Source organism: Xiphias gladius, chromosome 8, assembly GCF_016859285.1.
Source record: "Xiphias gladius isolate SHS-SW01 ecotype Sanya breed wild chromosome 8, ASM1685928v1, whole genome shotgun sequence".
Classification (NCBI taxonomy): Eukaryota; Metazoa; Chordata; class Actinopteri; order Istiophoriformes; family Xiphiidae; genus Xiphias; species Xiphias gladius.
Window position 1 is genome coordinate 9586422 of NC_053407.1, and position 23121 is coordinate 9609542.

Consider the following 23121-nt stretch of genomic DNA (forward strand, 5'->3'; position numbering starts at 1 on the left):
TCTTCCTTTGCCCAAACTGTAGGTTGTGTGAACTGCCCCCCTTTGCTGGACCGTTCCACCCTTGTCTCACAAAACCCCTGAAAACATCTTTCTGTTATTCCAGTGTCAGGGTTGGATGAGTGATGCTCCGTGCATGAGAATATCAATGGGAACATGTCCAATTACAGTACGTTTCTCATAGGGAGAATTATACCGATGAATAAATCAAAGACACTCTGGGATAATCCTATTGTCCCTTAGAGAGGAGCCACTTCTTACCTCAACATGTATAAAATGTGCTGCAGATGCTTTGGCCAAAGTAAAGGCTTGCAAGACCAACAATACTACTGTTGCTCCATGACTCCAAATGTGCAGGATTAAATTATTAGATACCACTCGCGTAATATTGTGAAATTACATTAAGCCCTTAGGAAAACAACATTTTCCCTAGTGTTTCAATTATTATTCACAGGAGCAGCCAGAGTTCTTGACTTTAATGGTTGGGCTAATTCTGAGGCTTTTTGTGCTACAAATTTCCTTCTGTTTGACCCCACCATTTGAGGGTCAAACCACAAAATAACACTTGGGGATCAATTTGCAAGTTAGGAGGTTTGGCTAGCATTTTTTTGACTAGTAAAAGTATAAGTGTTTTTATATAAGGGCATAGTTGAAAAGTGGCACATAAATACTGTGTCTGCAATGTGGAGGTGACAAGTGGTGTAGGTGTATATTTGGAAAAAAGTGTTAATGCCATTTTTTGGAGTTGGTGATGATTCTATGTTAAGTGAAGTGTAATCATCCTTTAGCTGCCGTATGTTTCAAACAGGTCAGTCAGTTTATAAGCTAACGTGGCTCAGAATAAATGCAGTTTTTGGAGACATTTAAGTGAGAGAAGGACAATGGCCAAATAATACCCTGCTTGGCTCCTTGAGAAGGCATTTTCTTGCGTTTGTTGATTTGGTTGTTGGCGAATATACACGGGAATGTTTCAGTGACAATTTATGCCTCTCGTATCATTCTCTTTAGCCCACGGCAATACATTGATCTCACAGGGTACGACAATGGTTTCGAAAGTTTTCCCTTTAGAGATGATACAGGTTGTAGGGGAAAGCCAATAAGGAGTGAGCTTTTAACAAGATTATTGCCAGAGTCAAAAACAAAGTCTGTGCCAAAAGGAGTTGTTCTTTGGAATGACTTTTAAAGGCAGATAATAAAAATCTGTCCATATGCTGGAGAGACAAATCAAACTGGAAAGTGCATGAGAAGCTGACCTAAACAGGCAAAAGCTAACACGCTTGCATTGAAAGCTTTCTGAGATCCTTCAGGATAGATACATGATGAGTGACATAACATATGAAGCGCTGAGCAGGACTGCCGGGTAGAAAATCAGGTGACTCCTGGTTTTCCTCTCAGTGCAGCGGAACTAAGGTTCAAAAGATCTGTCCCTACACCTATGCAAAACTTATCAGTTCCCAAGTTTAGTTTCCTTGCGCCCATCTCCCACCTTTCCTCACCCAAGCCATCTCCTCCTACTTCATCTAGCTAAGACTTTTGTGATTTATTCTCCTACCCCTGCATTCTTACTTGCCCTTGCAACACTTGCAAAACTCTGCAAAATGTTCCCTTGTCAGAAGCTTTAGTTTTTTCCTCATTTCCTGCTGCTCTGTAACCTCTCTGCCTCCCTACCCTTCCCAAAACTGGCATGTAGCTGCACAGGCCTGGCCAGATGTGGAGCATATTAGCCTGGACTGTAAAGCAGCATATGCTATTAAGACTGCCAGAGTGGAATGTGAAGCTAGGTTGGGAATGACCTGAACATAATGACTCCAGAAAAGCATTTAGGTAAAGAATATCTACATGGAATGGGAAACTTTCAAAGGACAGATGTCATAGGGTGCAGAGAACAACCAAAGTAAACCAAGCATCCGATAGGATTTAACTCGTCTAGATAGAGGGGATCGTAGGACTAAAGGACTAAATCCTTTGAATGGTGGGAATTGTCCGCTCTCACTCAGAGCAAGTAGACATATGTACCTAATACAAAACACCAGTGCCTTTGGAGAGTGAAGAGTCAAGCTGCAGGAAGCATGAAATGACAAATGAAAATGGACAGGGTACATGGCTTAAAGTCAAGTCGCATCGCAAAGAACAAAGGATAATGGTAAAGAAGATGGATTAAAATGCTAAATTACAATTGTGCCTCAGCTGTAAGCAATACAAATGCCACAAGGCATCCAAGCAAAAGTGACAAAGTAGGGGCAAAAACAAGTCTCAGTGTTTGGTTGTGGACATAGATGTGTTTTTGTACAATTACAGATGCCAAGAAATGGTCACGTGAAAATAACACTGATCTGGTCCTGAAATCGAACTGTGGGAGACACGAACCTCCTCAGCATGTATTTTTTATCGATCAGGGAGCAGCATGACAATTGTCCTCTCATTGGTTGAAAATGTCTCTGCGCATTAAGAAGTTGACTTACTTACTCTGTAGGTGTGAATGTGGGTGTACATCATGGATGTAGTAAGAGAATTGAATACTAGAAGTGGCATGCGTTCATTCTGTTGAAAGTTGCTAACCCAGTGCCTTCACCAAAAATGTTTTCACTACATTTACAAATGATTAGATCTTAATAGTTATGATTCACTTCTTTATAAAAAGAGTGATAATTTGCTTTGTCTGAAGTTTGCAGTTGTCCTGTCACCAGTTTCATTGACATCCTTTTGTAATTGTCGTCTATGGGGAAAATGTGTTTTTGGTGCTGCTCATTTGTATCTGTAATGTCATCAAACAGTCACCAAATGAGCAGTGACTTGCCAGACAGCAGAAGAAAGCAGAACCTTGACAGATTTGTTTTTGAGGGCTACGGTGGCTTCGTATGTTTCCATTAGCTTGGCCTTCTTTGGTACCAGTGGGTCCTCGCATATTATGTCAAAATAAATAAATAAATAAATAAATAAATCCACACTATTCCTTTAAGATTCCCTAATCTTTCTATAACTTCCAACTTCTATAAACAGAGAAACAAGTAAGTAGTGATCGGATGTAAGAGTGTGGTCACAGCATGAGTAGAGTCTGTACTGCTAATAAAACAGAACTAATGGAACCATTCCCACAGTTCACCTTAAATTCTATGGTCCTCTTACATTATTTTTGTATGCATTTGAGCTGGAGCAATGAGAAAAATTATTTTTTTACCTTCCATCTGGGTTTAATCAGACGTTAAAAATACGCAATGTTTTGGCAAAAGTTGAACACTACATTGACAATGAGGACAACAAAGGGGATAGGAGCTCAATTTCATGGTTTCTGTGGAAATTTAAAATGTTATCCTTTTGTTATACTCTTTTAGTTTGTCTTTTTGTTTGTCATTGTTTGTATATTTTATACTAGGGTTGGCGTGTTTGCCAAGCAAATTTTATTGTCTGTATAACATTGTCCAGATATATTTTGATCATTAATCCTAAAGTGATTTCTTCTAATCAAGAGACAGGAACAAACAGTGTGACCACATGCCAGACATATTTTTCTCCCTCTGCACCCCTCACTTAAACAACTCGACCCCTCCTGTCAGAGCTCTCAAAGGCTGGACCACGTTCATTTTCAAGATGTCAAAGTCCTGTGACTGAGTGTTATTATCATTATTCTTTTCAATTTGCTTACCCTGGCCTCTCCTTTGAAGTTGATGATGGATGCTACATAAACAAACCTCTGAACTTGGTCAAAGCCTAGCCCTTATTTTTCTGAGATCTACTGACAATGAAGGCCATTGTGAGAAGGCAGACTGGGCAGTAATAATACTGGAACGCCATCCAGACTGTGATTGCACAGTGTCCATCAGGGTAAATAGTAATGTGGGTGATTAGCTAGTTGTGGTTGTACTCACATTGGGTCTCAGGCCTGCTGCTTGTCCGTAGTACTTCTCGGCTGCCTCATTTAGGCTGGCTTGTCTGCAAGGGGAAAACAGAGAGAGGCAATCATTACTCATCTTTACTGCTTCTGGCTTAGGATGATGCCTTGAACCCTGCATGTTTACTAGCGCTCAGGGGTCACTGAGAAAATAACAGGAGGGAGCAGCATGAGGAATGAGAAAAGCCGATCCAGTCGCCTGTAGGTTTCTCGTTCGATAGCATCTTTCACTTGATAACATCTGTGCTGAGCAGTGCACTGCAGGCACTTTCTGTTCTAATTGAGCCTTGGGGTCATGACATTTGGCTTATTGGGTACTTGAAGATAACTTATCAAAAAACCATGGCTGATCCGAAATATTCAGCGTACACTTCTGTATAGCTGATGGGGTAAGGTTTGACATTCTGGACAGATACTGCACCACTGAAGACAGTATGGAAACACAAAATCATTAAATCATACTATCGTAACAAACAGGACAGCAGAGGGGGTGGCCGGATGCACCAAAACATGCTGTATATGCCACACTGCGTCAAAAAGGATTTTTGGGCAGATGGCTAGTCGGCATGAGTTCCTGGAACCAGAAATACTTTGTTCCTGAGGACATAAAACCTGCAGACAGGACAGGAATGTCCTATATTATGCTTCCTATCTTCCTTCATAATCCACTACTGTTATACACAAGTGGCTCCTATGTCACAAGGCCTTTCCTGTTATTACTACTCTGGTATCTCAGAAAATAGACCTTTATGGTCCACAGCTGCATGCTTGTCACTGATTATAACAACTGCCTCATTGCAAACAAACTTTGACAAAGTCAAGGACAGTCAGAGGCGGCTGGCTGTGGAGCCCCTTAAGTCGTAATGATCAAAGGAAGTGAGGTCGTTGAAACCAGTTTCATTTGGCTGTTGAAGTCTGCCAAGGGATCATCATCCATATGGTTTCAGATAAAAGGCAAAGCCTTTATTTTAGGATTACCAGGTCAGCAGCCTAAGTACACACGTATTATTTTTGTTTGGTTTGAAAGATGATGTTTGTGATCAATGAGCAAAGAATTTATGTTTTTTAGTTAGCTGTAACAGTAAACCGACCAACACTGCCATCTAAGGAGCGACGTCGCTAACATGACTAAAGAAATGTTATCCACTAACATACTTCAGATATAAAGAAGAACATGCCAATGCTGTTTATTTTTTTAGTACAACTGAATTTTTCCAGCTCTGTAAAAAAAAAAGAAAAGCATTTTACATTCCAGTAGAGATCCAGACATCGACTCAAGTTGCTTAATTTGTCCTGAGATTATAAATGCGGGTTTCATGTCCAACCACAACCATATGTTTGTTTGCCAGCATAATATTTAGAGAGCACAATCCTCTGAGAAAGAAAATGCACAAATCTAATTCTATAATATTATTATCAAATTTATCAACACTTTATCTGCGGAGAACTGGAGTGCTGCCACACCATGACCAAAGGAGTAGCAGAACCTCCACGGGTTGTCTGACTGCGGGTTTTGAGAGTGCAGAAGACAATGTAGGCCAAGTATGTGAACCGCTGCCTGGGATTAAACCTGTGGAAAGTCAATGTGAGACTACAAGAACACAGGAATGAAGAGAAGGACTCTAATGGGAAAATGGAATAGGAATTAATGAAAAAAAATCCATGGAGAGAAAAAATCTTGATCATATTTCAAATCAGCACTCAACCACTGTTCTTTTTAGTCTGACTTCTTGTTTTCTAGAGATACTTTATTAACCCCAGACACGCACAAATCACAACAGTGACAGTACTGCTTATAAATCTGAAGTTGCTGGATTCTAATGACAGAATGAACAAATTGCATTTTCAACAACAGCCGGATATTTGTGCTAAACCGCAGCCGTCCCATCTGCCTTGAGCAAAGAATTAAATTTTTTTAAGAGTCAGATCCTCTCTGTTAGAATGCAAAACTGAACATAGAAATCCTCCCTAAGGGTAATACAGTATGTGCAGTAAACCTAATGTACCATTTTTTTCCCCCTTTTTATTATCATCATAAGGTTATCAAATCAAACCAATTTATACAGTTTCTGGAAATGGATTCAGCCAAATGTGCACAAATTGGCATACCTAACATTATGACATGACATGATAGTTAAATACAATAATCTAATAATCAATACAGTAATCTTTCAGATATGGTGTATTATATTATTATATAAGACGTGGTTTGGATGGGAAACCATGAGGTAAACTATGACTGCATATACTGCTTTTGTGTGTCTTTTAGAGTATTGGATTGTATGTTACTATGTGATGCTGCAGTGTAATTTTACTTTAAAAAAAAACATCAGAATTGTTCAAAAGAGGCCGAAGGAAATTACTAGTTTGGAAGCAAAATGATCAAAAACCGAGGGCTCAGGAGGGCAATAAAAAACATTTGCACATCTGAGAGCTTCTGCCCTTCCTTTTAATCTCTTCCCTTCCCGTGTTGATTCACTTGTGTTCCTACCAACCAAGGGCCTTTCCATGTCTGCATCCAAGACAAACAACATAAAGAACATGAGCTGTGGAGTGGGACCCCATGCCAAGCAGGCAGAGAAAAGTTCAGCCCAAACACCACTTGAAGCTCTCTTTAGCTGCCAGGGGTCTGGACCCTGGAAGAGGCTCTCAATACTGAAAGCTGTTGGTGGTGAAGATCCTGCCTGATCGGACAGGTGGGGGAAGAGCTATGCGTAAAGCAGCTGGTTAAGAATCTTACAGAGAGCTGCCTAGCAATGCTGTACACTTGGGCATAGCATGGGCGGCTTTATCAAACTGGTGATTCAAAATTGCATTAATTGTCTAAAAGAGAACTGTTTTCCTTCAGCAGGCTGTAATTTTAATGCGAAAGCCCTGAGCTACCAGTAATGACTCTAACCAAGGAAATCTCTACACTGGGTAATATGATTTTGGAAGTTTATTCAGTCAGTGGAGCAATGTACCATAAGTTGGCACATGGCTGTATTTACACATTTCCATTAATGGCTTGAGTCCAGAAATACAACAGCTTGTGGGCTGCTTAAGATTTGCTGCACAGGCTCATCAGCTGAACCCTGCACTGATTTGGAAGCAGACTTTCAAGTAGAAGCCAGTGACAGCAGAAGAAGAGTGAGACAGAGTGGGAGAGAGGTAGAGAGAGACATTAAGGGAGAGAGAGCATATGAAGATACATAGCTGCACAGCACGCTAAGACAAACCAGCAGCTCTCGGGCTGGCACTGCAGCGAGAGAAGAGGATTACAAAGTACAGCCAAGTAAATCACACTGGCTGAGGAGAAGTGTAAGCCCCTGGATAAACCGTGCAGACAGTAGACCTCCCTCTCTCATACCCAACCTTCTTTCTACTCAGCCTTGGAAAACTTTGGCCCACCCAACTCATCTACACAAAATAAAATAGACACAGTGTCTTTGTGTATGTGCTTGGGCTAAGGAAGTCATCAAATATAAAAAAGAAGAATTCCAATCAAACACTCACCTGAGCATATGGGCTGCGCTGAAGACCACATCAAACTCCCCGCTGTCGAGGCGTGCGGCTTTCTCTGCCATCTCCGCCGCCTCAAGCAGCCGCGACTCTTCCAACAAAAACTGACCTGGCAGGGCAGGAGAGAACAGCACCGCAGTTGAAATGCCAAGGGATCACCAAAGAGGCAGTGAGGAATAGTCAGCCTAGAAGTGTTGCCTTTGGCCCAGGTGAAGGTACAGCCTGGTCTGCTCCTGAAATAATATGCTGAAACACTGGATATGAGTGCAGCATACCATCCCTCTTTGGCCATCTATCAGACTCATTTGTTCCGATTAGCCAAATTTGATTGATCTATTTCTTTAAGATGAAAACGTTTCGCGCAGGAGGGTTGTGTCTTATTACGGGTGTGGCTGCTTTTGCTGTGAACCTCTGTGGACGCTCCTAATGAGATGGGATAGTGGAAACCTGACAAGGCCATGAACCGAGGGTGGACCCCTTGCAAAGGACAAGGTTTAGAGAGGAATAATACCCTGTTGACTTTGGTTGGCTCCACTACTGTACCAGGATGCTAAACCACCAAGCAAACCTAAGCATATTTTCCGTAATAACTGTGGATGAAACTGAAGCTGTTAGTACAGGCCTAAGGTGAGAGACAGGCTTAAAATGAGACTTCAGACCATGATTGACTGCAAAGTAGCTCCAGGGTACAATTACCTCTGCAGTTGTGGAGGGTTTATGATATCAAAGCAAATCTATGAGTAATAAAGGAAAGACAGTCTCTGCACCAATAAATAGCCGTGTCCAGGAGTGCCCTGCTATTTTTTAACAAAAACTTCTCAAAGGTGATCTGTGTGTAAGGACTGTGACACCTTAAGTCCTGTTCATCATGCGGCAGCGTGACTTTTAGTGGATTATTGGTAGGTTGAGAGCCTTGAATTATTTATTAATATGTTACACTCCTTTTCAGAATTCAGAGCAGTATATACGAATAACTCCCAGTTTTACGATTAATTAAATCAACGTGACCTGGAACTGGATAAGTTGTAGAAAATGGATGGAAGGATTAACCACTTGAAAATTATTAATTCATTTATGTTCATTGAAGTTTTTGTTAAATTGACACTTGCCCATTATGAGATGATGCACTCCCTCACTACTGTAGCTAGCAGCAGTGACAGTGCTTTCTACAGGTCTGATTATGCTGACTGAAACTCCACAAATATAATAGTGTGTAATAGGTGTATAAGGTATCCCAACAGTCTGCAATCAGATACAAAAACATTTTATAACTTACATCACAGTCTATGTCAGGCAAGATTAAATATTTCAGATGTTGGTAAATTAAATTAAACACTTTTAAATAATTTCTAAGGCCTTTTTTGAAAGAAACAAAATTGAATGCTTTTTAAGACTTTTCATGACTTGCAGACACTGTTAGCCATTTTCAAGGCAAAAAAGGCACAGTCAATAAGGAACAACTCTGTTCATCCCAAATACTTAATATCGAGCTGTACACAATACATTTGGTGTTTGCTGTTGTGTTTAACTGTAAATATATCAAACTGTAAACTATACCACAGCCTTGATCTGATTAAGGCACTAAAAAATTGATGGATACATGGTTTGTGTGTGAGCCAGAAGTTCACAGTATATGAATGTTGTATCTTTAATTTGTATTCTATTGCTATTTCATGTTTATCCATATTCCATGCTTTGTACAGTAGTATAAGTACAGTTCATCTTCTGAAGTAACTGATTTCTTAACCTTTAAAAGGTGACAACTTAGACATACAGTACTTCAACAAAATGCAAAAATCCACCATTAACCTGGTGTATTGATCGATTTAAATGACACATTCAGGCTGGCACAATAAAAGCAAGCTGACACATCAGTTCATCATTAAAATTCTGTTTCAGAAAGACAAGGCTTCAGAAGCTTTGAAAGAAAGGAAGTAATTAACTTGTCAGCTCAGACAGTAATTTTAATTTAAGAGTTACCACTGCTGCTTCATGTCATGTGCGAGTGACACAGAAATAATGCAAGACAAGAAAGACGCCGGAGTTGTCACGTTCCATATTTCCATCAAATCACAGAGAACAATCTGAGGAAATAATCGTCTCTTCTTGTGATCCCCTACTAACCACCTAAAGACTGACAACATGACTGATTGGAGGAAGACACGGCAAAAAGGTCAGCCAACACTGTTGTCCAATGACCTCACAAGGTGTTTTAGTTCCTGCCTTTGTGCACACAAGTGCGGCACGCGTGTGTTAAATTGCCAAATTAAATATTTGCAGTAGTAAGAATAAAGTCAGGATATGTCAAATTGAAAGAAAAAAAAATACATATACATCTACGCTTACCATAATGCATGTAACAGTTGCCTTTCGTGGGATCAAGTCGGATGGCCTTCAGGAAGTACCTCTCTGCTTCTGCTTTCTGCCCCTGAGAGAGACAAATTAAATACAGTGTTATTATTGTTTCAACTCATTATAAAAACACCACAGTCAGCTCAATATCCAAAACATCTCCGTGTATACCTAATGTCCCTCTCCGAAATGCAGACCTACTTTAACAATAAATCTTAATAAATAGACATTAAACACATGGACCACAAGTGTTACTCTTTCAAGCTCATGTGTCATCTTGTCAAAGTACAAATTGTCATGCTTGGCACAGTGGACCAGACAGGGCAAAGGCTCATTCATTACGCACTTTTATCTGTGCAAATAACACTTCCAGAGCATAACCGCAGATTGCCAATGTGTGTGTGGCCTGACCGATATTAAACAAGACAGAGAATGGTGAATGAAAATGGAGTGGGAGGGTGGAAAGAAGAGGAGAGGAATGAGACAGAAAGGTTCATGTGTCTATAGGGATCTTTGGCTTTGCATAAGCACACAGAGGTGCACGGCACAAACACACTGAGGTTTTTAATCTGTGTGTGCAGTGTTGTTTTGGGCCTTTAGAGGGATGAAGGAATCCATCCTGGGAGGGAGAGAATAGTATGATGGGGAGAAGCATCACTGAAGCCCTGCGGACCTCAAGAGCTCCCTCAGGTCCTCGAGACAGTGACACGTAACCAATCACCGCTCAAACAGAACAGAGCAGCTGGCCAGTAGGGACTTTGACACCTTCCTGCACTCAGCTGGGCACCAGATGCCATCTGATCAACAATTAACAATGTGCACTCATCTACAAAAGACGATGTTTTAGCATTAACAATGCAACCAATTAGTGTGTTTCACTCTAAAAGACAATGTCTTTGAATGAGTTATGCATATTATTAAACTGGAGTTGTACCACGTCTATAAAGGCTTGAGTTAAAATGCTAAAGCATCAAAAAAGATGAAAAAGGATTAAATAAAGATTGGACGACTCAGTAAAAATAATGTATATGAACTCAGTGTGAAATACAGCAAATTACATCAGTTTACTCAAATAGAAGAACAGGCTCAAATCCAATCAGAACAGTCTAGTATTAATGACTGTATACTTTGTCAAGAGTATGCATTTTAGTGCGCTGTAGATTCAGTAAATCCATAATTTTCTAATGTAAATATATGAGAGAAGTTTCACTTGATGCTGTGAAAATCAAGCCTGTGCTAAGTTTATGTTTAATATAGCTAATGGCGTCCAAGTAGCGAACCCAGTTCCAGTCTGAAAAGCATCATCTCTGTGTATTTATATACTCTAATTCACAGATGGAACAATGTATATGTTTTAAGGCCAGCTGGTTTTATAATAGCAGAGGCCTACGTCTGTTTGCTAAACCTCAGAATTAAGCTTTCACTTTTTCACAACTGCAACTCATTGCAGTTGTGAGTAAATAGAAGATTTGGATTATGACAGGTCTAAATATATTAAGGGAGGCCATTCTCAGAGTGAATTATATGGAGAGGAGTTAAAATCTCAAAAAAGAAACCAGTTGCTCATTTCTCATTACTCCTCTTTAAAAAATGTTATTATTGGTCTTATTAGTCCATAGAGAGCCAATTTGTTACACTACTTGTTGTATTATTTCACTGTTGCAACCCCTTAAACTGGCAACTGCATTTTATTTCATCTTCAGCTTTTTTATAAGTCAATTATAATTCATTTGACCTGAAATGAATCATGAAGCTCAACCAGCACTCGTGTTCAGTTTTGTTGTTATCCTTTTTCTCTGTGAAGTCAAAACCATGGCACTACTTCACACTGCTGAGGACTGAGAAAGAAATGATCATATTTGTCTTTACTTAACATTTTTTTGTTCAGGGAAGGTTTTTTTTTTTTTTTGCTAAAGTTGTCCTACCCAACATTTGCTGCGTTAAGCTTTGGACTCGAGTGGGGATCTGAAAATTCTTTCTTCCTCCCTCTGACTGTGCCAAGCTTCTGCGTCCATATGTGCCGTGTGTTGCAGCAAGAAATGTAGAGTATAACCAATGTGTTGCACATGCCTGGCAAGCTAACTGTCAGTAATGGAAAGATGATGTGAAGCAAAAATATCAGTTTGGGACACAGGAATTCAGGTCTGAGTTTTAGGCCTGTTCAGAACTCTAGTGTATGCAAACAAGATGAAGAGCCTATAACCCCGCTAACAGCTCTGTACTTTTGGCTGTACTTTGAGCTAAATGCTAAACATCAGCATGCTCACAAAGACAATGCGAACACGCTGGTGTTTAGCATCAACGTGTTAGCCTTATTGACCATGTTCACCATCTCTGTTTAGCGTGACAGAATGCTAACATTTCGCTGATTTGCTAACAAAGTAGAGCTAACTTCCCTTCCGTCACACACATGCTAAGGCTTGTTGGTAAGTGTCTCACACCTCAAATCTCCTGATAACATCAGATAAACTGCAGATGTAGCCCTGGCTCTGTGGTCGCCGAGGTGATTATGAATGAAGCCTGTATCCCATTAGCTGAGGAAATGGCAAGTGGATGACTGAGTCCAATACTGCAAGCGTCACGGCGGCCGTGTCTATCTCTGACCTGTGGTGCGTACGGAGAGCCCAGAACACATCCTGCTCCCCCGTGGTGTCAGCGGAGGTTTGGAGGGGTCAGTGGTGATACTGATCTGTGTAATTAACTCTCCCTTCCTCCCCTATTTTGTTCTCCCCTTATCCACAAATCACAGCAACTCTTTGCTCTCCGCGCCTCAGCTTCATGCTCAGCTCCATTGTCGTCCCCTCACCCTTCCCTGACCCTGCTGCCAAGCCTTACCCTGGAGCCTCTCCACCTCTCCCGTAGGGATCTGAACCTCGAAAGCCCCTGTCAGTATCTGAAGCGTCTTCATCACCCGCAGTTGGGCCACAGGGAGTTGCAGCGGTAGGGGAATATAGAGGCGGGGGATGGTGAGCAGGTCGACTTCCTTCACTGGTTTTGATCATGCTTAAATGCTGTTGTCATCAGGCACATGGGCCATGGCCACAACAGAGGAGCATACATTAAATGGCACCCTGACTCGGATTCATGGGTTAAAAAAAACAAACGTTTTTTTCTTGGCTAAAGAGGCTCTAAGCCTGTACCAAACAACTTCTCTGATGGCATTATTTGCACTGACAGGATCACACCTCTACCAGCTATCATGATCAGAGATCTACAGAGAATTATCCCTGCAGGTTTGAACTCTACTTTCCTCCAAAATCAATAACCCTTACTTAAATAAAATGAGTTTCTCCTCACGGCCGACTGAACTCTTCCACATATCCACTTCACCAATCCTTAACAATCTCCTCTAAAGAACTGTGTTGTTCCCCTAATCTGTTGTTGCTGACAGCGTTTGGTTTTAGATAATTTTTGATGTCCATTGGCTTTTGTCAGAAAGGAATTCATATCAGCTTAACAACTGTGACTTTTATCTTTTGTGTCAGCTGAACTGTAATTTAAGACAACCATCGGTCTGAGCACAGGTGGGAAAATCAATCTAGTGTGGTGCAGGAGCTGAATTTAATTTAGACACACAACGACCCACTTCACTGACATTATAGTATTATTATAGTATTATATTAGTGTAATACCACCAGCAACCAGCTAGTTTAGTTTAGCACAAAGACTAGTAAGAGGGGGAAAAGGTAGCCTGGCTCTGTCCATAGATAGGTGTTGTTTTTACACTTCGGTTTTTGGAGTAAACTAATGAAACATAATATGTTAATTAGTGAGCTTTAGAGGTGCTGTTGATTTTGTTATGGACAATGCGAGGCTCGCTGTTTCCAGTCCATGTGCTAAGCTAAGCTAAACCGCTGCTGGTAATAGCCTCATATGTACAAATATGCAAGTGTTATCAAATGTCTCATCTAATTCTTGGCAAGAATAAGCGTATTTCCCAAAATGTCAAACAAATCCTTTAAGGGTAAATTATTGATACAAAAAGTGTTTTAACATTGTTCTAGCAAGTTTAGGTAAATTATGTGCCAGTAAAATTCCTCCATACACATTAGTTGTGATACACACAACTTCATAATTTTGGAAAGAGGATAAATGAAAAGAACTTGAAAGTCTCTGTTTCCATAAGGGAAATTAAAAGGGACACAGCCAGGAGGAGCCTTGCCTTTCTGTGGAAATCCAGATACCACTGCTTTGGGGTTTTGAACACATTTACGTCCTTTCATTAGGGCCCAGACTGTGGGAGAGAGGGCTGTCATCCAAAGAGGAGGCCTCCACCCTTCTTTTGACCTTCTGTGCTACTCTTCCTCCAATTTGTTTATTTCTGTTCTGAGAGTCCTTTTCAGCTATGCTCCTCTCAGTCAGATCTATTCCAAATAGGCCTATCTAGCTGCGATCTGTAATGGATGACCCGGCCACACGACCATCTCCTCATAAACTCGGGGACTCCAGAAACTCCTTCTGAGGCTCCTTCTCAACACAGACGGCATTTTCTTTGGTTACTGAAACAAAGGTCAGCTGTGTGACCCTGAAAGGATATTATCTCTGCAGACCTAAAATCTAGGGCAAATGTACATTTGCTTTTCTACAGAGTTTAGAGATTTAAATGTTCTATTTTTTAGGGCAACGTTGCAATTACGAGTGCAGCATTTTGAGCTACGTTTTAAGACCTAGGAACACGTTACATGGACCAGAAAGGGTAGTCAAGACAAGATTTTTAATCAGGAAGTGCTATTCCCAGACAGAGTGTCATCTTGAGAAACGCAACGTGCCCACCTTCCTCTCTCATGTCCTCACTCTTCCAATCTTTTCCCTCTCACTCTCTCACCCACACACTATTGATTAACTGTAGAGCCTTCAGGAGAACATAACAACCGTCAGTAAGGAGCTGGAGACAACTGAATCAAAAGTCTAGGCAGATGAAAGAGGATGTAATAAAAAGAAAGTCAAAAGAACGACGAAAAGACAGGTAGAGAATGAGAGGTGGTTCAGGGACACAAGACGTTAGACGATGTGAAGCCAGACCAGAAAGTCAGCATTTCGACACAGAAATGACCCTGAATGGAGCATGACTGATAAACATTCAGCCTAACTACAAATCTTTTGTTGAGAAAGGCACTTAGCCGCAAACTGCCCAAGTGAAGCTGCTGCTGGCGAGTCTATGTAACTTTTGTTGAGCAATGGCCACAAGTCAGTGAACTGACTCAGCAATGTCACAAAGCTTGTTTGTTAAGAAGTTAGCTAACAGTAGTCACTATAAGCTACCGCTCATACCAGACCAAGAAAAGCTGTAGCAGCGAAACCCCTGAATGTATGGAAGTAAGCAAATGTGTTTTCTTTCGTGTATTCACCTTTTAATATATATAAGAAATGTATTATTTCTTTAGTCAAAAGTAACATAGTCTCAAGGGAGGATGACACAAAATACAAAGTCTTACCTTCATAGCCAGGAGTTTGCCATAGGTGAGGTGTGCAGGGATGTGGTCGGGCTTGGCTCGAAGGGACTCTCGGTACCAGTGGTCAGCTTCAGTCAGCTTGTTCAGTCTCATGTAGGCCTCTCCTGTGAGAAGCAAAACAAGGGTCGAGTCAGGGGTCAAGCTGTCAGAGGTTAAGATATCACACATCTTTCCATTGTTCTGCTGAGGATTTGCAAGACAGTGTAGCAGTGAGGCCAGACCTCATTCCAGTGGGATACAAAACTCAGTACAAACCCCATGTTGTTTCTTAGTTAAGTCATATTTTTACATAAAGGGTAATATTTGGCACTGAACTAGAAGAATGTAGTTTTTAAAATGTGTTTAAATAAACCACATTCATACTGCAGAAATTATTTATTGTCTACTTTCAGTGTCTTTCACAAAAACAAACCTTTGAATCCCATTCAATAATGAAAATGTTTGATTTCTTAAATTTTAAAATAATTCAATCTATTTCTTGAAATAGAAATAAGTTAAGATAAGTTAAGTGGATTTTTTTTTAAAGAAGACTAGTGAGTCTATAACACACTCCTTCATGCTCCCTGAATGTCATCATCTGACACCTCCCCCACTGCAAAATCTGACCCTCTGCCTTCTAACACCTGAAATAACAATGACCTCTGTTTCATAGCCATCCAATAACACTTGTATTATTGAAAGAATTTGACAACAGGCTGGTAATTGGACACAAAACAGTTAAAAACAACATTATAACATATTTAGGGGGAGAAACTGAATGTATCACAGGTGTTAAAAATTTCACTATAACCTGATAACATGTTTATATTTCAATCTACACTGAGTCCTATGAACAGCCAAATGACTGGACAAGTTGTTTAGACTACAGCGGACTGAAACTTTAATTCCGTGGGTGTTAGGACTAATCTCTTCCTTGATAAGAAACTGTGATAAGCAGCAGGTGACACACACCTAATTACAACTCGGGAACCTTTTTGATCTGCAAACACACTTTCTCCAGTGAGCGATAACACTGTACAATGGTGCCTTTTGATACATACTTTGGGCATGTAAAAGACATCAAATTTAAGAAGTAACTTCCTTTTATTATGAGAAAATACGGCTCGAAGCTTAAGACTTTCCCCCCCAGATGTAATGTAATACATGAGAATATGTATTCAAGATTACATCGATCAGTACAGCCCTGGGTTTTTGATTTAAGAAATCCATGATACTGTAGCCACATTATCAAAATATTAACAGCTGTCAACAGCTGTCAACAGCTAACTTCGAACAGAGCATAAGAATGGATTGGAGGATATCACTAATATCTCAAACCTCAATACTGTCCCAATGTAGAGATTTTTTTTTTTATATTCCCATGGCTTTCTTGTCATTTTCTCATTTCAAACTGACATTTTCACTATTTGACAAGTGCAAAAACTGAAAACACACACTTTTTTTTAAAGAAGCGTGGCTAATTTAGGTTTTAGTTTATTAAAACTTCGATGTGATTATAGATAGGATTATAGGAAATTTACAATGACCCCAAGATACTGAACTATTTAAAAATGCATACACAGGTCTGTTTTGACATGACCTCTTCATTTGTTGTCTCTACTTGTCTCTCCTTCCTGGCAGCAGACCTCTGTATGAGATTAGCACAAACATCAGCGTGCAGTTAGGCATGACATCATATCCAAGGAGCTGAAAACCAGCTCCGCGGATTGGAACATTCCTCGGCCCACTAGAGAGTGTTGGAGCGAGACCAGCAAGGTGGAGCTTAGCAACCAGGTCTGCCCCTGATGAAAGCTTCTGCTCCTTGGCGACTGACAGACAACATAAGAGCAGCACAGAGAGTGAAAGTGGAAGGAAATAGATACGAGCAGGTGTGCCAAATGTGCAAAATCAGTTCAGTGAGGAAACAACGCTAAGCTGCAGAAATCACAGATCTCCGGCCCAGTGCCTCCATTACAGACGCAGTGCTGCTCCTTAACTGCGACTGGGGCTTTCATCAACATTTTGATATAATCTCAGTAGCTCTGTCAAATTTCATTTTTCCAACACATAAGTGAGCCCGTGGCACTACCAAGTCTGGATTACAGACATCCTAGATTTCAAGTGTGTGTGTGTGTGTGTGTGTGTTTAAGTAGCTGCACTTGTATGAGAGAGAGAAAGCAGAAGGGAGAGAGAGAGAGAAAAAAGAGTAAAAAACCAAAGAGAGAGTAGCTATAATGAGACTGCAGCAGCTGTTCTACAGCTGTAATCCAGCAAAGCAAATTAACTCTGTGTAAAATGATATTGTAAAGCTTACTAATGTCCGGTCAAAACATTGTTTAATAGCATGAACTCAAATTAACTTTCTGAAACAAGGATTTCATTAATATAACTTGATATAAATGAATGTATTTGACACTGATTTTACACATTTTATTTTGACAATCTACTTTCTTCAAGCACTCCTTAAACATTCTAACAGCATATCTTTGCCCTGGCTTAACATAAACTGTAGGCTACACAAAGCCTACAGTGATCTGGACCAGGTTTTCATCTTCATATTTATTAACCGAGGACATACCCCAGGTTTAGGATTCACAGCTGGAATTCTGAACCCAGGGTTAACATCTTTTGAATTCTCATATTCTCAGATATTTAATCATTAATGGACAAATAAATCTACAACCACAAACAGCACTTGTTCTAAAGTTTTGTTTTGACCTTAACTTATAAGAATAATTTAACCTGCATTTTTGGGGCAAATTTCAAAAAGTCTGGGATATCCCTGTTCCAGAGTGGATGATAGTGACCCCTGGTTTATCTCACATTGAAAGCTGCATGTGTAAAACAGCTGGTGGGGCTGTACACAGTGGTCTTAAATGCAATTAGTAATACCTGATGTGTACTGAAAGTTTGGTTCAGTTAAGATGCTGATTGTCCAGAAGAAACAAAAAGGTTCTTTGTTTTAAGAGACTCAGAACTACAAAGTAAAACAAAAATGTATGATGTATAGCAGAAATTTCCTCCATAAAACTCCAAAAATAACCCTTTACCCGCAGTTCCACGGTCTGTTAATACTTCCACACTCAAAAACAACAGCTTTTATGCCTGGTCTTGAAACCAAAGCAGCTCTTACCCATCATGTTGTAGAGGCTCTGTGGTGCAAATTGTCTTGGCATTTTCTGTATTGCTTCTTTAAACACAGAGAGGGCCTCCTGTGAATGAAACAAATAAAAAAAAGAAGGTGGGGGATGTTTGCATTAGAAAGCGGAGAGACCTCGCCAGAGAAACTGGTGCTGGGGTAAACACTCATTCCTCCTCTGCAGCCGGGGCCCTGACACTGTGAATACACAGCGTGGAGTTGGGGGTTGCCAGGAGGCTGGTTCATACAGAGCTGAGCAGAACAGGTCTATCCTCAGTGTCACAGCTGTCAAGACGTCAGGAGCGGTGTCACATATTGACTCTAGTATGTATAGTTTGTAGGTCCGGCAATTCACCTCAGGGTCCCTCAGAGATTAAATGGTAGAAGAAACTGGAACTACTTTATTGCTGAAGCAAATGTTGTGGTTAGAGGTCGGAGGAAGTGGGACTGCTCTCTTTCTCAAGCATGCCAACTATTTATAAAGGCCTTTATTGAATCTGCAGTTCTACTGCCTCATTCCTGATTGAATCAGCAGCATCGGTGCATGCGTACAATATAAATGTGCAGCATTGGAAAACCAGTTAAACCAGAAACAGCCTGAGGATTATCTGAACAAAACACTACGTCCTTTATGATGGAGGTAATTTTGGAATATGTCCACATAAAACCGAACATTTTCTCAGTGTCCCCTTAAGGCTCCCCGGGCAGCTGCCTGCATTTTTATCTCAATTCAATAGGGTTTTACATTTTCCAGCACGTATTGTATGTAAAGGAGTACTCTTTGAACTCTATGGTAGTCATGGATGTGTTTGCTTGACAAAAGATGTTTCAAAATACATACTTTTGAGCTAAAAATGTATGTAAACTACAGTACATGCAATCAAGATATTTTACATTTCATATTTTTAAGGGCCACATCATACACTATAAAGATAAAAACAACTGCATTTTGTAGGAATTATATGTCCATGTGGTGCATGTTAAAGTGTTCTATGGGTATGTAATTGAAAAATTGCATATTGGCTTTTTTATCCCATTTACCAACTTTACTAAGGAAAATAAATACATGACTTATTACAGCTATTCAACCAAGTGGAAACAACCATTATTTGCTGCATGTGGGTATAAGTGTAGCTCAGCGCAAGATACTAATTTCTTTATGGTAAACTGATGCGTTAAATTAACACAGTCCCATCAATATTACCGTGCAGTTTTGTGAAGTAAAGTCTGCTTATGCTTCTGGCATTACCGGTCTTTAATTGGGGGTCCTTCAGGTTCTCTTTAGCATACGTTCATCTTTAATGATTTTCTGCAGTTTGGGTCATTACCTCCTGATGTCCCTGCTCATGGAGCAGCTTGCCCAGGTTGTACAAGCAGCTGGTGACTGAGCTCTTGTGGGCGTGGGGGTCCTTCAGGTTTTCATCTGGGATATCAGCGCAGGTTAGGAAGGTGCGCTTGGCTTCATCTAGACGACCCTGATTCATCAGGATGATGCCTGTGTTCAAGTAGGCCGCTGTTTGGGGCAACCAAACAAAACATGGAGAATAACGTTATTTCGGGTGGAGAATTGACGTCGTGCTTGCATCAGCTGATTAGCGTCACTTTTTTTCATTCATGCTTCACAGTCACTGGCTCATTCACAGTTGTGTGGCCATCAGCTTATTAGTAACATCCAATCATATTTATGCAGGTGTAGAGTGCGGCCACTATAATCTGACACTTGCTGATATGTTTGCGCTACCACATCTTTCTACCACTCCTTCTCCCCAGCCTCCTCCATATGTGAGTTGTTTTTGGTATTGTTGATTTTAATATAAAAAAAAGATTTCATGTTCATGTATGTTTTTCTTTAGGGCAGGATTAGTTCTCCCAGGAGAATCCTTGTTGTTGCTCGTATTCTCTGAAAGAAGAGAAGAAGTCTTTTCTGCCAAATGTATGTGTGTAGATATTTTTCTAAATGGTCAGTTCCTTGACATAAGTGTCTTACCCTGACGTGAAGCCACAGAGATCAACGGAACTGAACAGGGGGGTAATGACCCTGTCTATATGAAATACACCTTCAGGGTAGAAAAATTGACCCACTGTTAACCTTTTTCATGCTTTACTGTACTGTATATTTGACCTTTGTATACATCCTGTGGGTTACTTTGGATGCTTGTTAAACTTTTTCCTGAGCGATCAAAGACAACATCTAATGATCGATATGCAGCAGGAGTGTAATTAGTCCCTGTGGAACTACCTCTCTAAACAACTGCCTATCAAGGATGGCTGTTGGGATATATTAACCTGATGCAGCAGATCAGTTAGGAAGGCTCTTCAATTGGGTGTTGACATATAAGAATTTTAAAGGGGGTGGCTGAGAATCAAACAGCCTTTCTTCCCTACAGGAGAAGTTACCTTGTTCTTTTTCTGTTCTTGGAACTTGTAATTTAAAAAGATTACATTATTTTACTCCACATCCTCACAGGTCACAGTCTTATCTGTACCTACATGCTACTGCTTTCAATTGTCAATATCGGGGACTTTTTTCCTTTGCATGGATCTGTACTGAAAGCGGAACAGATAACCACCAGAAAACCATAGACAGACAAAAGCAAGCTTCTTCCACTTTCACTGCCCTGTGAGAAGCGATTTTCTCTATGCAAAAAAAGTGACAGAAATCAATAGCACTTTATCATAAAGCAGGATAGCCCTACATATTGAATAAAAGTGCTGCATTTTACACTAGTTAGCTCCCAATTAGACAATGAGTAATGGTGTAGCCTTGAAAAAATACTGAACTCTCACATTCTCATTCATTCCTTCAACATGTCTGCTGCTTAGGGTAATTAATTAACCTTGTTATCGGCTGTAACAGATTGGATAATTGCATACTGAATGGAAATTTTGTAGTCTAACCATGATCTTGATTAGGTCTATAATTAATCCGGGAAAAAAAAGGAAGAGACATTTAAGGTTCTCTGTTTATCTGTCATTGACTAATGACTGGAACAATGGGGCGCTAATTTATTGCATCATCAGGCAGGATATTGAGTGATTTTTTTCTAATCAGGGATTGAACCTGCTGAAGATGACAATATATGGAAATGCAGAAAAAGAGGGTTGAGGGGAAGCAAGGAAAAGAGAAAGACACACCAAAAAGTCATAGAAAGAAGTAGAGATAAGGAAGGTAGGAGGGATAAAAAGAAATGAGAGTGCCATGGCCTGAATTCATAATAAATGACTTAATGCAGTTACTTGATTTGTTGACATGACTTGGCTTTGAAAGCCAGTCAGACGGCTGTGCTGAATGTTTAATTCAGCCATATACCAACTGCCCTTTGCCACCTTTTCGTCTCCCTTCAAATAACCACAGCCTGTGCTCACTGTTGCCTGGACACAGCACAGCCACAACCACAAGAGCTGGAGATTGTCAATAAAAAAGAAGAGCTGTACTTACAAGCCAGAGTTGGCCGGCTCCCAATGGCCAGCTTATAGTAGTGAAGTGCCTCTGAGAATTTGTTGCTCTCCTGTAGCAGCAAACCGCTGGAACAGACAAAAGAAATGACGGCGGAGGTTGTTTAGAGCTTAAAAAAACTCAAAAGAGGAGATGTTTAAAGTTATAAGCCTCTGTTTAGGCTTAGACAAGAACACAAGCAGCTGATAGAAGTGAGGGGGAGGATTAACAGCTGAGAAAAACACAGACATTTAAGCACACTGTGAGTATGTTTTGCATTTTCCCCTCAAGCTAAAACAGCATCATTAATAACCCTATCAGACAGACAGCACTCTGGGGAATACAAGACACTTCCTCTGAGAGAACAGCTCTGATCAATTGACACACGCAAGTAAAAGGAGAGGTCGTCCATTTGTTCACACACACTCTTAATTCATTGAAACAGCTTGGAGTGGAGACGCACTTAAAAGAAAATCATGTATGCAACAGACATTTCTAAGCCCTGCAGGCACATTTTCACATCTTCAGACACCAAACTAAATCAAAGGCAAATGAATCTAAGCATTAAGGATAAGAAAATATAAATTACAGCGTAGGAGTCTGATAAAGCATGAACTCACAGGTTATACAGCATGTCAGCCATGTTGCTGCGGTAATAGAGGGCATTTCTATACGCCTGTTCAGCCTCCTCCATCTTGCCCTGGCTCTTCAGGACATTTCCGAGGTTTCCCCATGCTGACAGGTTACAAAAAAAAAAAAAGTTAATCAAACAGAATAAAAAAAGAAAAAAGGGTGGCAACCTTCTTCAATAACACATTTTTCAGAATCTGGAAAAGCTCTTAAATTAAAGCAGCAGGAGAAGACATTTGTGTGGCAAATTATGTTTTTGTTTTGTTATTCACAGCTTTGCTCTGACATGGGATCAGTGTTTTTAACCTCTAAAGAGGATGTTGTTCTGCTGCAGCTGGTATACCAAGACATTATGAGTAAAGAGAGATGACACACTATGGGAGCTTTGTGCCAAAACCACCAGTTGTTCCTATGAGACTGTGTCTGAAAAGAAGACCACTAGAGTGCTATTGCACAACTAATGGCATTACTGTTGACTGGCTTAATGCAGTATCTGACAGGTGAAATAAGGCTGCCTAGAGCTTTTGTACACTCTGTGCAGAGCTGTGGAGTGTGAAAAATAAATGTAGAAGGGGTGATAGAACAAAAGAAATTCATTCTGATGTAAAATAACAGTGACAGAGGGTAAGGTTTTTAAGGTTATTTCAGACTGCATAAACCTGACAATAACTATGCCTTTTCTGGAAATTAATCTCTCAAAAGGCTGAAGACACAGGGGTATGCTTAGAGAGGCTTTTGCGCATTG

The 23121-nt window shown here is 40.4% G+C and overlaps 1 protein-coding gene across 2 annotated transcripts in view; it reads right to left on the reverse strand.

The window, feature by feature from the left end:
* Positions 1-23121, reverse strand: part of tmtc2b (transmembrane O-mannosyltransferase targeting cadherins 2b) — a 92411-nt gene that overhangs the window by 5342 nt on the left and 63948 nt on the right. For both annotated transcript variants that reach the window (XR_005708012.1, XM_040133904.1), the window contains exons 4-11: positions 22367-22481; positions 21750-21835; positions 19639-19823; positions 18305-18383; positions 15175-15296; positions 9734-9815; positions 7382-7496; positions 3864-3927 (exon numbers count right to left, since the gene is read on the reverse strand). Coding sequence is in view for 1 of the 2 variants with exons in the window: in XM_040133904.1 (XP_039989838.1) it covers positions 3864-3927; positions 7382-7496; positions 9734-9815; positions 15175-15296; positions 18305-18383; positions 19639-19823; positions 21750-21835; positions 22367-22481 (848 nt within the window). In the remaining variant the exon portion in view is untranslated. The remainder of the gene's footprint in view (positions 1-3863; positions 3928-7381; positions 7497-9733; positions 9816-15174; positions 15297-18304; positions 18384-19638; positions 19824-21749; positions 21836-22366; positions 22482-23121) is intronic.